Genomic DNA, 14,238 nt, shown 5'->3' on the forward strand with positions numbered 1-14,238 from the left:
CCATTTCGAAAGTCGTTCTACGATCTAGCAACATTGGGGAGAGCATATTCTATGCTCGATCGAAAAAGCGGGAACCGATGGGCACGTCGCGAACTTGCCTTCATAGCTTCGTGGTGTTGTATTACGTGAGATACGAGTAAAACTGAAATATTTTGTGATAAAAGCATAACTCGTTTTACAGTCAATCTGATCGCACCATTGATAAAGTTTTAATTAACATTGCCACTGTGCAAGTTGATAGTATATATACGATTAACGGTTAATTCATGTGCATGCATGCATACATACGTTAGCATTTATCATTATTTCTATTTTTACTTTTTTTCACTTTCTGTAAAATAACAAAGAAACTCGATTAAAAAATTATGAAACCTTGTCCCTAATTGAACGAGAAAAGAATAACACATATAAGAGAAGAAAACACATTTCCATTATCATATCTCAAAGCATGAAGGATATCAAACAGTACTTTTCCAATGGTACAAGGATCGTCGATGAGAGAGACGCTACAGATCTCGATAACGCCATGGAACAGAAAGAGGAGAAACAATGGGAAACAATCGCAACAGGTAAACGCAAACGTGTAAAGATTCGAATATCGCGTACTTCTTCCAAAGAGAGGATGTGCGACATAGTTGATAACAAAAATGATCTGATTGATAAAACGCCCAGTCCGTTCAACGGCAAGATAAAAAAGAACGGCGAGAAAATTATGCATGATGAGACACCAAAGATCAAATCCAAGCGGAATCTCAAGAAGGTATAATTTAAAATTCAGTAAAAAAGTAGCGATTGATGGTTGATGATTTATCAATATTTAATTGAATTTTTTTATTTTTAAGGATCCTAAGCTTGCCATAGAAATAAATGGAAATCAATCTGAAGATGCAAAGTATGTCATACAAAATAAGAAGGAGCCAAGTGAACAGATTATAGATTTGGAAAACTCTATCAATAACAGTGCAAATGACATTAATGAGATTGAAGATCTAGGGCTCTGTAGTGTAATTGGTTCTCAGCGAGAAGAATCAAATGCATTTCAACTTTTGATGAATCGTGGCAAACCAATACAGTATAAGTTACTGCCACAACAATCTATGGAAGACATCGAGTATAAAGAAAAATTAAATAATATCAAAGATTTGAAAGCTAAACATAAAGAAAAAATGATAGCCTTGGCTGATAAAAAAGGTTATTTGAAAAAAAAGATTGCAGAGATGGAAGAAGGTGAGAGAATAGAAAAAAACATAGAAAATCGTATGAGGTTTTTTAAAAGTAACATCACAGACGACAGCACACCTAAAAGAGATGACAATATTGAATTATCAATTAAAAATAACAAGCAACAATCTGGAAATTTGTTGGATTATTTCAGGTAAATTATAATAATTTTTGTGTACAAAACTAATATAATTCTTTATATTATATCACTTAAATTATTGTATTTACCATGTACAGTAAAATTATTACAAAATATATACAAGTAAATCTAAGATTTTAGAATTATAAAAATCTTAGAATTGCTTAAAATTTTTAGGATGCTGAAATAAAGATCAGAATAAATGTATATTTTTATTGTGTAGCAAATCACCTTTGGAATTGACAAATAAAGATGAGAAATATGCGTCTACTTTTATCGTAAAAGCGGACGTACATCGGAGTGATAATTCCGATATTGAACCTGTAGTTAAATCAACATCGAAGGTATATTCTAACAAAAATTCAAAATCAGAGTTGAATCTTCCTATAGTGGATGATATTCACATCATAGCATCTGAAAATTTACATTTAACGCAAACAGTCAAGCCATATGTGCAAAAACGGGAGAAGCCTCGTTGGTCCTTACGTATAAAACTACATTCTAGTGAAGATTCTTTAAATGGTAATGTAATAAGATTGTATAGCAAAAAATGGAAATTGTAAATATATATAGAATATCATATATGATGTAAAATATAGATAGAGTCTCCCAATGCTTATTGGTTGATGGCAATGATTATTATTTCACACTTTGATCGCTGATTTTGATATTTTTTTAATGAACTTTTAGCAATGACTTTAATAATGATATATAAATTTAATATTCATAATTTTATATTACAGATATGAGTGATGACGAATTATTTTCACCGAGAAGCAAATCAAAATTCAATGCCTCTAGTAAATCTCGAAATTCTGTAAATATGGAAGATAATAAAGTTTGTTCAAAGGATTATAATGGTCATATTAAAACGAAAGTGCGAAACAAGGAGAAGAAAGAATCAATTGATAAGCAAAAAGAGGACAATGTGCAAAATACTGCAAAAAATGCTATTGTTATCAATAACAGCAGAAATGCTGATACACGGACAAAAAAGTCGGATGAAATTGCTAAATCGGAACAAAACGACAAAAATAAAATGATCATAACGATAACTGATGATTCTGAATGTGAAATTATCAATGAAAATGTTTTAAAAAGAAAGTCGAACGAAAAACTAGCGCCATTATTTACTAAACGACGTAAAATAAATCCAATTGTCGCAGCAGCTAGACGTTCATTCTTGCAATCAGACATGATCGATATGGGGAATAAAAAGACAGATTGTAAAGCAAACAACAACAACAGCATTTCTACATTACCGTTTCCCATAATCAGTCACGTGACACAATTGGAAGATACGTCAGATTCGATTATAGCCGAGATCAAGTACAAATTTCCAATGAAAGCCGAGAGAAAGTATTTGCCTTCGATAGACATCAATAATTATAAGTGTATTTGTGATTATAGTAAAACATCGAAAGCGATTGAAGTGAATATTAATGAACCTGTGAAAGGAAACTTTGATCAAGTATTGTCCGAGATCGAGAAACTTTGTCCAGATGCGCGGAAAATGTGGAAAACTATATCAAAAATCAAAAACGATTCGGAAAGGAGATCGCCATCGCGAACGAAAGGTAGAAAGACAAGAACACTTGAGCGGAAAAAAAGAGAAATGTTAACGGAGAGCATTGAAAACGAAGAAAGTCGGTCGCACGATTGTGCATGGACGTGTAAATATAAACCGAAGAGTGCGGAAGAAATAATAGGAAACGAAGAAGCCGCAGGAAAACTAAAAGATTGGCTATGCGGTTGGAGAGCATCCTTAACAAAAGAAGACGATGGTAGTAGCGGCGACGAGTTCTACTCATCAGACTGCAGTACCTCTTGCAATAATCGTGAAAATAATCAAATAGCTGTATTGTTAGGCCCGCACGGCAGCGGGAAGACCGCGAGCGTATATGCGATAGCGGAAGAACTCGGTTACAGGTTGGTAGTCGCAAAAGTCATAAAGCTCGAAAAAATCGTATATTTTAAATAAAGATCCTTTGCCCTCGCGTATTAGAATAATATTGAAAGAAATAAATATTTATACATATTAAATATATAATTAAAAATATATATGTAATAAAACACAATGAAATGTTAAAGCATTCGTTTTGCTTGTGACTATAATATCGTGATAATATATAAAATATTCTTTTTTTAATATAAATTAAATTTTAGCATTACATTATTTAGAGCGAATTAAATAATGTATCCCGTTTTTGCAGTGTACTTGAAGTAAACGCGTCCTCTAGACGAACGGGAAAAAAAATCTTGAAGGAATTGGAGGAAGCCACAAAGTCGCACAGAATAAAAAAGAGCAAGCATAAATCTCCATTTGAACGAGTCGCAAATGAGAACGAGACTCCCAAGATATCGCAAAATTCTTTAATTCTGCTGGAAGACATCGATCTCATTTTTGAAGAGGATGAAGGATTCGTCTCCGCCGCATATCAATTGGCATCAAATACCAAGCGACCGATTGTCATAACGTGTAGAGACATATGTCCTCACTTGAGCAAAATGGCACCACAGCAAAATAGAATTTATTTTCAGAAAGTAGATAATAGCAGAGTATCTGCTTTGCTGGAATTAATTTCGTTGGCGGAGGCAAATCGCAGAGTTCCGTATAATTGTCTAATGGTAAGTAATCCTTCTTTAAATTATGTTATAAGAAATTTTTCGTATTTTTGTCGAATTATATGGTGTCTGAAAAACTTTAATAACTGGTATTTATATGAGAAATTTGAAAATTGAAGGGCTTTACAAAAAAATATCATGTAAATGTCACAAATTAATCGAATTGTTCAAGTATCATTTGATTATATTGTTCGACGCATTAAATTCAAAAAATATACAAGGTGTCTGGAAAATCACCCGCTATTTCGAGAAATGATTCGGGACCCAAAAAGAAGGGAAAAAAGTTATATAAATATAGGTCCGGAAATAAGTCGTTTTTGAGTTATAGCAACCTTTATGTTTAAAAAATCTTCATTTATAGCCCGCTTGACATCCTTTTTAAATTTTTTTTTTAAATTTAAGATTTAAATTTTAAAATTTTAAATTCGAATTTTAAATTTTAAAATTTTAATTTTAATTTTAAAAAAATTTGAAAAGAGGGATGCCAAACGAACTATAAATTACGATTTTTTTAATATAAAAGTGGCTATAACTGGAAACGACTTATCTTCAGACCTATGTTTATATAGCTTTTTTTCTTCTTTTTGGGTCTCGAATCACTTCCCGAAGTACTGCGAGCGATTTTCCGGACACTCTATATACGTGAAATTATTCTGTTATTTAGAAATTACTACAAACGGGCGATCTACGGCAGGCACTGCTTCAGTCACAATATCTGTTTCTATCGGGCCCATCAATATTATCTGAGCAATATACAACTGTTAAGTCATCACTTTGGCAGAGCATGCAATACTATCTGTACAAGCCTGCGATCAGGCTAAATAGGCACAGAAGAAAAAATACAAACACCAAAAGGACCAATGATACCGCATGTATACTGAATAATTTAGCGGAGAATTTAGATAGTTTATCTCTAGTGTCATCTTTAATCGATATCGAAGACCCGATATTAAATATATCGGAGGAAAAGACGCAACCCAATTTATCCTTAGCCGAAAACATATCATTCTATTCCGCTTCGCACGATCTCAAAGCGGATATAGCAACTTTTATTAGCGATCGAATACTCTGCAATGACTCGAATGCAAATGAGCATGTGCAAAATCAAAATAATATCATTCTGAGGAAACGACTGAATCGAGGAGTAGATTTAGCGTTGTCGCACGTCACGTTGGCATGTTTAGATCAACGAATTATGGCGTTAGATTATCTTCCGACTATACGAACGATATGTCGCGCTGAAGAATTTCGTTCCACTATCAATTCTAAGCGAAGCAGTCGTTTTTTCCATTATCTGCACAGTCTAAACGTGCCGACAGCATCGATGAAGCCAAATATCTTGGCCGCTGCGTGTAAAATGTTGCAAGAAAGAGAAAATAAAAATGTATCGACATGAGTAGTTACATTATTAGCAATTAATTCCTAAAAAACGTACATTCTTTTTATCTATGATGGATGTGATGCATATATTTTTACTGAAATTTAAAATATGATAAATAAAAATTTTATAGCATATTATTTATGCCTATAGTTACGATGTAATTTAAATTTTGATGCATATTGTTGTAATATATATATGTAATATTGTAAACATTATTTTAGTGCCTTCTCTCTCTTTTGTAATTAAATTACTATATTCAATGAGGAAAACAAGTATATATTTGTAAAAAATTAGAAAAATTAAAATTATATCTATAATAATTTACATAGAAAATGGAAAGTACTGTATGTTTACAAATTTTTGTATTGTCCTTTATTTTTACCGGATGTTAGCGTTATAAACGCGCCACTGATTTCATTTGCTTAGTATAAAAAATATTTGTATTTTAACTGTATCTAAACGAATCTACAATGGAAATGTGGATTTTTATATGTTACATTACGTTTGTGTGTGTTATTCTTCATATCGCATTACAATATATATTGTTATAGAAGCAAATTATACATATTATAATTGCTGGGAAATCTTCATGATTGATATCTGAATAGAAGAATAAATATTTATTTTTTAAAATCTGTATTTTCTCTTTTTTTACAGCTGTATATTATGAAAATGTTTATAATAATGATTATATAATATTATACAGTTAGATCTTTATATGATGTAGTTTGCGATTTAATTCTTCAAATTTTAGTATTTTGCGGATGAAAAAGTCTCCATAACGATGTGCTACCTTTGTATCAGCAATATGAATCATATCATGATCAATATAGAAATCCAGCTGGAAAAGAAAATTTTTCTAGTATAAAATATAATAACATTTGCAATATCTATTAATTATATATATCCTCCAGAAATTTAAATAGAATAAATATTAACGGAAGCTCTACAATGTCAAAGAAAAAAATTGTAATATTAAATTTATAAAAAATTTTAACTTATTTTTAAAAATTTATATGAATTGGAAAAAAATGATATATCTATTGATATGATCTTTCATATTAAGAGAAATGAATAATAAAATCTGTTGAAGAAAGCATAAAATACATACATATAAGAGAAGATAAGAGAAGAAGAGAAAATAAATTTGCTTCTAATATATACACTACTAACTTAAAATTGCAACACATACTACATACAGTGTTGTAATTTTAATGCAGTATATAGATGGCATGATATAAGAATAATCACCTCAGATCCAGATTGAAATTTTCCGTCTAATCCCGATGTGCCTTTTGTCCAAACAATATTCTTCATTTTGTGCTTAAAGCACAATAAATGAATCGTTAAAGCATTGACTTCCTTGGCCAAATCCCAACCCTCTATATCAGACCTAGTATTGTTGCCCATGAATGTAGCTAATTTACTCAGTGGTAATGTTGTGTAGAGTTTCAAGTACGAACGGATGGTCGGCAACATTTTTTGCTGCACCACTTCGTCCATAAAAACTTGGGTCTGATGCTTGATGGCCTCACGAACGTAATCTTCGTTAGGATTGTCCGGATTCGGCGGTGTTAAAGACAGAAATTTGGGACACGCGAAAACGAAACAATTCTCGAATTCTGTAAGGTCACCGTATTGCATCTTATACATCTTTTCGTGATAATTCTTGTCCCGTAGAGCCTGCTGCAAGCCTTCGTCTATGCATTGTGGATGTAAGACTAAACAGATAGCAAGTAAATGGTACATTTGCTCGGTTTGCTTATTGATTTGATCATTCTGATAGCTCCGCGTGGCAAACAGTTGCTTTGTACGTTGGATGTATAACAGGATACCAGAGAAGGTTCTGATAGCGTCCGCATATCGGCGCATCATCATATACGCGAAACCTACGTAATACGCTGTCGAGATCTGACAGCCGGGTACATGGGAGTATGCGCTCTTCTTGTAGAGCTCCACATTCTCCAGAACTTTGATGGCCTGGTAGTAATCTCCCAACAGAGAATGCAATCTTAGGAGACCAACGAGAGAGAAGTAACCGAGCATCTTGTACAGGGAATGCCTGCCAAAGGCACCGGCTACAGAATCTGGATCACCACCACTCGCGTACACCTCCAGCTGACTCTTGATCTTCGACTTGTCGACCAGATAGTGCAGGACATTTAATACACACAAGACATCCCAGATCTTGTTGTGCGCGTTCAGATTCTCGATCTCGTCTGGCGTCTTATTGGATAGATTGGCGCGATATTGAGCAAATGATTGAAACTGATAGACAAACTCGTCAATTAGCTCCCAAAGCCACTGATCGGGCAGTTCCAGCTGCACCGGAGTCTCTGGATGCAGAATATAGTTGAAAAGATCGCAGTAATTGTAAAAGGAGTTGAGACGCTGCTCCAACGTAGGACCTTGCATGCGCGCGTAAATGTGACGATAATAAAGTTCCTTGTACAAAGTAAGGAAGACTGGGTCATTGTCGACGATATGAGCGATCGTCGATGCTTCCGGCCAGGGAGACTTGTCAAACAGCTGTTCCGAGATCTTGGGGAACGAATTTTCGTATAAATTCTGTATCTCAAAGATCATGCCTTCGTTGATACAGTTGCGCAAGAATACGAGAAAATTGCGCACCACCTCGGGTACCTGCCGATAGCTCGGCCGATCGTACTGATCGTGCACGTCCGTCGGCGCTCCGTAATCATCGTAAGCGTCATACTGCGAAAAAAAGAGGATATATATATTAAAAAACAGTTTTTAAAACAAAAAGATTACGTGAATATATACAGAGTTACGTTAAGGTCACATGAAGCTTTTTATAAAGATTATATTGTGTAATAGTAAATTTCGGCACCTCGTTGTAGTCGTCATACATCTTGTTACGTTAAAACGGTGACTTGAAAAAGACGGGAGGTAACCTCTCTCCTTCCCCGAGAGGTGCGGTACGAACACACGAGTCAGTTTCGCCACGAATCATGAAGAATAAAGACTAGGGCCGGTATTCATAGTCCGGTCTTATATTTAAGATCGTCTTTAGTTCATCTTCAGATAATCCATAGCCAATGAAATGATACATACAATATCTAAAGATGAACTTAAGACGATCTTAAATATAAGAACGGACTATGAATACCGGCCTAGAAATAGGAGCATCAATTCGCGTGGAGGGAGGATCAATTAAGATCACGAAAGTTGAGAGTTGAATTTTAGATTATTTGAGTTGTTCTTACCAGATTCCTTAATGATGAACTTGGCATCTGAAAGAGGGATGTTTTTAAAAGCAGCTAGCTCGCGAATTCGTTTCTGAATGTTAAATTCTGGACAAGATGAATCATTAGATTTATGAGGATCTTTACAGTTAACACAAACAGGAGGAAGATTTTTTTTAGGGCAGGTAACTTGATCGTGGGATCTCTCTCCACAATGAAAACAACGTGAATAACTCTTACATTGGAATTTAGAATGACCGAAACGAAAACAAGAGAAACATTGGGTAGTTTTAGGGATAAAAGGAGAAAGTTCATACCTAACCATGTATAAGTAAATATAGTTGGGGAAGCGCTGACCTTTGAAGGAAATGGACACGGATTTAGAAGGGACAAATGAACTGGAGGAATCCTCAGATAATATTCTCCTGTTGAGACGTCTGACAGACGCTACTTCAAATGGAGAGTCAAGTCCTAATTTGATGTCATCCTCAGAGAGGTCAAGAGGAACGTTACGAATAATACCCTGACGAGAAGTCCTAAATAAAGGAATGAAGGTAATGAGATTTTTAGACTTAAGGATAGGATTATGAATAAGATTATTAGCAGCTTCACGAGAATTAAATTGGACTAAAAGTTTGGAATAATCCACTTTTTTAATTTCGGAAATGTCCTTTTCGACCACGAGATAATGGCCGCTTCAGCGGGCTCAACAATTAGGCAACATTAGATGTTATTCGACGCTGATTGGCCGGATCTGAAGGTACAAACCAATCGCGTTCGAATGCTAGCGGTTGAATCCGCTGAATGCGGCCAATTGTCTATCAGCTCAGTTGAACAAATTCTCTGATAGGTCAATCGTACTAGTTACTCTAGGCAGCGGTCGATATGAGTGGTTAATTCAATCGCATCGTGTTCAATCAAATGAACTCTTCCATACGCGAGTTGATGCTCCCATCTTCCAATCTTCATCCTTCATAGTTTTGGGCTAATGGAGGAAAGGCGCCACGATCGTCGTCGATGATGAAAGTCTCGTGTTTGGTGCTCGGTCGGCATGACCAAGATCGTCTTCATGTCATCTTGATAAAAATTTGTGAATCCTAGTGGTTCCTAGCCAATCCGAGAGAGGTTTTCATCGTTAAAAATCACAAAAAAAGTGACTGGACTGTACACATATATCACGCGCTGGGCAAGATTGTTTGACATTTTGATTCCTTCCTAAATGTAATACATTATCGCGCATCGCGATGGGGATACTGGAAAAAATCTCGGAAATTGAGAAAGAAATTGCTCGAACGCAGAAAAACAAAGGCAAGCATCGCATCGATATTGTGATATATCTTAACCTACGTATATCTATCGTACTTGTATTACTTCCTGATATTGTAGCTCTAATGTGTCACTTAAGAGAAAAAGAAAATAAAAACAGATAAGACGAATACATATATTTGTGAAATTTAATTGCAGCTACCGAGTACCACTTGGGTTTGCTGAAAGCGAAACTTGCCAAGTATAGATCCCAGCTGTTGGAACCGGCGAAAAAATCCGAAAAGGGCGAAGGTTTCGATGTGCTGAAGTCGGGAGATGCCAGAGTCGCGCTAATCGGTTTTCCATCGGTTGGCAAATCCACCCTACTCAGTACGTTAACTGCCACCGAGTCTGAAGCTGCGTCTTATGAATTTACTACCCTGACATGTATCCCTGGTGTTATCGAATACAAAGGTGCCAATATTCAATTACTGGATTTGCCTGGTATAATTGAAGGAGCAGCACAGGTAAACAAATTATATGACTGGATAATGTTCTTTGCGATCATTGCTTTTGCACTGTTGAACGATTCTGTGTATTATCTCAGGGAAAAGGACGAGGTAGACAGGTCATAGCTGTTGCCAGAACAGCTGATTTGGTGCTTATGATGTTGGATGCGACCAAACAGGATGTTCAACGACAACTTTTAGAAAAAGAATTGGAATCGGTCGGGATAAGACTCAATAAGAGGAAGCCGAATATATATTTCAAGGTGAAAAAAGGCGGTGGATTAGCCTTCAATTCAACATGTCCTCTGACGAAAATAGATGAAAAACTAGTCCAAATGATTCTTCATGAGTATAAAATCTTTAATGCTGAGGTGTTGTTTCGTGAGGATTGCAGTGCGGATGAATTGATCGATGTCATCAATGCGAACCGAGTGTACTTGCCCTGCCTTTATGTATATAATAAAATAGATCAAATATCGATAGAGGAAGTTGATCGGATTGCCAGACAACCTAATAGTGTTGTAGTTAGGTAATATGATATATTTTAACATTTTTTATAAATCTATCCTTGAATTCCCAAATACATGGATGTTTATGCTTTTTTCGCAAATTGTTTGTATCTAATTGTATCTAATTTTTTTTTCTATAGTTGTAACATGAAATTGAATCTGGATTTCCTATTGGAAATATTATGGGAGTATCTGTCTTTGATAAGGGTATACACAAAAAAGCCTGGCCAACCACCCGACTTTGATGATGGTCTAATATTGAGGAAAGGCGTAACAGTGGAACACGTGTGTCATGCAATTCATCGCACACTTGCTCAACAATTTAAATATGCTCTTGTGTGGGTAAGTTATTAGATATTCATAATTATACACATATACATTGACATATATTTATTATAACTTGATACATTTAAGAATGTAGGTAATATAATTTTCTTGGACACATACTATATCTGAATTATGTTTTGTTTAGGGTACCAGTACCAAGTACTCACCTCAACGAGTAGGAGCACAGCATGTGATGCATGATGAAGATGTCGTGCAAATAATGAAAAAATAAAGTTTGACAAAACTTGTAAAATCATTGATAAACAAATATCGATGAAGCAATCATACATACATGTAAATATATATGTATATATGTGTATGTATGTATGTAAAAACTATAAGCAAATTACTACATCAAATTGTAAAATTTAATGGTACAATCTTAGGTGAATATGCGTTTATATAGATTACATATTTCAAAAAGCTTATAGTCTTTTCTGCAAATATTGTTTCAATAAATTTTGCAAAAACAAAACCAACTTATACTATTTAATTATAAAGAAGAGGAAAGAAATATAAATTTATTTATTATATATAAAATTATAAAAAAATTACCGACATATTTTGTTGAATAGAAGAAATAAAAAAATTATAAAAAACTAAATTATAGATCCAAATAATGAGACTTGCAGAAGATCCATTTAAAATTAAATATTTGTAATAAAATTATTTAAAATTAAAAATGCAAATCCGTTATTTGTAGTTTATCAAGAAAAAAAGATATATCTAGTTTGAATGGAAGATATAGTTATATCTTCCATTCAAACTATTTATAAACAAAATGATATAACTTTTTTGGGAGAGAGAGAGACAAGCACACTTTTCATTAATTCTGATTTTGTTCTTTGTAATTTGAATAAAGAAAAATGCTTTTTTTGTTTTATTTTGGAAAAAAGAGAAAAATTGTTTCGCGCGGAAAATATCTCGCAAAGATGTACAATTCGTATTTTATAGTTTATAGAAAATTATTTGTACATAATATACTATATTATATCCATTTATGATCGACATTATATGTTACATAACAGTCTAGATCGCGAAAATTGATCGACATACATTCGCCGATTTTCCAATTCGGAGAATTTGAGGACACAGCGGATATTCAAAGATTGTGCGATTCTCCTCATCCTCGGGCGCAGTTCGATGAATAATGAATGAGAATAAGCCGCGAAGAATGTGCGAATCTTGGCGCATTGTGCCTTTAATTTGTCCTTCTTCAATTTTAGAACGTCCTTTTCTCTCTCTCTTTCTCTCTTTTCGTTCTCTTTTACCGCGCGTTTCGCTTCTTCGACCTCTCCTTTTCCTTCTCATGGGCGTGCGTACACGAAAATGCGTTCGTCATACACATATGCACACACTCGCGCGAGACACACACATCCTGATTACTAATTCATGTAGCCGCGGACTACTTCTCCTCGCCTCGTTGTGACACCAAATCCCATATTCCAGTCAGAATGGAGAGTCGGCGAGTTCGAGAGCTCGATGATCCACGAGCGATTAAGCGAGCGAGATTCGCACCGGATCTTGCTTACCGGACTGTCGAGCTCTACTGCTCTCTACATCTGGGAAATATTTCTCAAAAGACAAATTCCTTGATATGAGAGATTACGAATATGCTTTCACCTTGACAAAAAAATTTTTTTAACGAAATATCGTGAGTCTTATTGATTTTTACTTGATGAAAATTTTGAATTGAAATTGAATTAATCTTTTTTTATAGTAATCATTTTTTCAATATTAGAGTTTATAGGTTTTATTTTACCTTTTGCTTTTATGTGCTAAAATTAAGTTTTAAATTAATATTGAAGATTGTAATTTCATAAATTTTTTTTGACTTCCAATGTTACATCGCACCTCATATCTTCCTCAAAGTATTTTAAAGGATGATTTTGGAATCTCAAAAAAAACCCATGTTAATTACATTTAAAAATGTACCATATATTAAAAAGATATAAAAAATTTAATACTTCCGGATGTTTTTTATTAAACACTGAAGCTACTTTCAGATAAATGTTTATAAGGCTATAAATATCGTTTTTATTGTGAATGTTGAATAATATTGAATTTGTGTGATATGTGTAAATTTGATGCAAAAAATGAGAAAGCCGGATCTTTTTCAGCATAATTTTTATCTTCTTTTAAATTTCGAACATCGGGCACCGTTATATTTTTAGGCCTATTATTTAAAGAATTTTTGTTTCCAATATCAATTTTTGACGCTAGTTATGTCTTATATAAATATATTGAATTCGTTCTCAATTAAACGTTTGCTATTAAAAATTTGTCGAAAATATAAATTTTTTTTATGAAAAAACGTTTTCAAATAAATATTAGATTTTTGCTTGATTTTAATTTCCGAGCACGTCAAAATGAGATGTATACACATAATAATATATACATTTATTCATAATTATAATAGAATATTCTCTTATTTCGTGTGTGTATTTTTAGGTAATTATTTTTATGTCATGTACGAAAAATATTACGTAGTGACAGAAAAAATGTACACATTGTCCATTGCTTTTTAGATAGTCTCAATTATCAAGATTAAATGTTATATAAATAGCTAAGAGGGTAATTGTATCTATTGTTGCAATGAAAGAAACGTGATCAATTGACGTAACTAATCAATGTGCGATGCTGTCGCGATTAATCTGAGTTAATCAGACTCCATTGTTATTTGTTCCGTAAATGCATGTCACTAGAGTATAAAAGCACTTTTTATCATCGTCTAATTTATAAATCTGCGTATCATTTATCGTAAGATCAGTAAAATATATTATTTTACATTAATCAAAAGACTCACAAAAGAATAATTTTTCTCGATTATATTAATAAATATTTTCGACAAATAAAAATTAAAAAATATTTGATAAGAATCAAAAATAAAATAAAGAAATAAATGTAATTGTAATTACAGTATATATAACCTTTCTTTCATTTATAATTAATAAAAAATTTTTATGCACGAGCTAATGAAACAAATCTTAGTAATAGAAAAGAATGCAATGCGTCTGCAAAAACACATGTGTAATCGATTCGTAATACAAATTTGTCCCAATCGGTGAAATTTAAT

The 14,238-nt window shown here is 33.5% G+C and overlaps 3 protein-coding genes across 3 annotated transcripts; 2 read left to right on the forward strand and 1 right to left on the reverse strand.

Moving 5' to 3' along the window:
* The first annotated feature begins 43 nt into the window (after positions 1 to 43).
* On the forward strand, positions 44 to 5,915 carry Elg1 (enhanced level of genomic instability 1). Its single transcript, XM_083090202.1, has 6 exons — positions 44 to 760; positions 843 to 1,375; positions 1,584 to 1,882; positions 2,104 to 3,289; positions 3,574 to 3,988; positions 4,650 to 5,915. The coding sequence occupies exons 1-6, from the start codon at positions 449 to 451 to the stop codon at positions 5,379 to 5,381; spliced, it is 3,477 nt and encodes a 1,158-aa protein (XP_082946328.1). The 5' UTR covers positions 44 to 448; the 3' UTR covers positions 5,382 to 5,915.
* A 70-nt stretch (positions 5,916 to 5,985) lies between these two features.
* Eif3l (eukaryotic translation initiation factor 3 subunit L) lies at positions 5,986 to 8,369 on the reverse strand. The gene is made up of 3 exons (XM_083090203.1): positions 8,218 to 8,369; positions 6,618 to 8,081; positions 5,986 to 6,207 (listed from the first exon to the last, which is right to left on the reverse strand). Exons 1-3 carry the CDS (start codon positions 8,236 to 8,238, stop codon positions 6,073 to 6,075), a joined length of 1,620 nt encoding a protein of 539 aa, XP_082946329.1. The 5' UTR covers positions 8,239 to 8,369; the 3' UTR covers positions 5,986 to 6,072.
* A 1,202-nt stretch (positions 8,370 to 9,571) lies between these two features.
* Positions 9,572 to 13,126, forward strand: LOC145966760 (developmentally-regulated GTP-binding protein 2). The gene is made up of 5 exons (XM_083091094.1): positions 9,572 to 9,880; positions 10,037 to 10,344; positions 10,425 to 10,855; positions 10,976 to 11,177; positions 11,308 to 13,126. The coding sequence occupies exons 1-5, from the start codon at positions 9,817 to 9,819 to the stop codon at positions 11,392 to 11,394; spliced, it is 1,092 nt and encodes a 363-aa protein (XP_082947220.1). The 5' UTR covers positions 9,572 to 9,816; the 3' UTR covers positions 11,395 to 13,126.
* The last annotated feature ends 1,112 nt before the right edge of the window (positions 13,127 to 14,238 follow it).

The sequence above is a fragment of the Camponotus vicinus genome, unplaced genomic scaffold (genome assembly GCF_025532165.1).
Source record: "Camponotus vicinus isolate PSW18456_S1 unplaced genomic scaffold, iyCamVici1.0 SCAF_2, whole genome shotgun sequence".
NCBI classification, from domain to species: domain Eukaryota; kingdom Metazoa; phylum Arthropoda; class Insecta; order Hymenoptera; family Formicidae; genus Camponotus; species Camponotus vicinus.

Excerpts from the sequence above, each read along its gene's own strand:
- Elg1 (XM_083090202.1), top strand. The coding sequence starts at position 449 with ATGAAGGATATCAAACAGTACTTTTCCAATGGTACAAGGATCGTCGAT. Across the intron at positions 1,376-1,583 it reads AATTTGTTGGATTATTTCAG|CAAATCACCTTTGGAATTGA; the intron begins GTAAATTATAAT and ends TTTATTGTGTAG. Across the intron at positions 3,290-3,573 it reads GCGGAAGAACTCGGTTACAG|TGTACTTGAAGTAAACGCGT; the intron begins GTTGGTAGTCGC and ends CCGTTTTTGCAG.
- Eif3l (XM_083090203.1), bottom strand. The coding sequence starts at position 8,238 with ATGTATGACGACTACAACGAG. Across the intron at positions 8,082-8,217 it reads TGTATGACGACTACAACGAG|TATGACGCTTACGATGATTA; the intron begins GTGCCGAAATTT and ends TTTTTTTCGCAG. Across the intron at positions 6,208-6,617 it reads AATTTCAATCTGGATCTGAG|CTGGATTTCTATATTGATCA; the intron begins GTGATTATTCTT and ends TTTCTTTTCCAG.
- LOC145966760 (XM_083091094.1), top strand. The coding sequence starts at position 9,817 with ATGGGGATACTGGAAAAAATCTCGGAAATTGAGAAAGAAATTGCTCGA. Across the intron at positions 10,345-10,424 it reads TAATTGAAGGAGCAGCACAG|GGAAAAGGACGAGGTAGACA; the intron begins GTAAACAAATTA and ends GTATTATCTCAG. Across the intron at positions 11,178-11,307 it reads TTAAATATGCTCTTGTGTGG|GGTACCAGTACCAAGTACTC; the intron begins GTAAGTTATTAG and ends TGTTTTGTTTAG.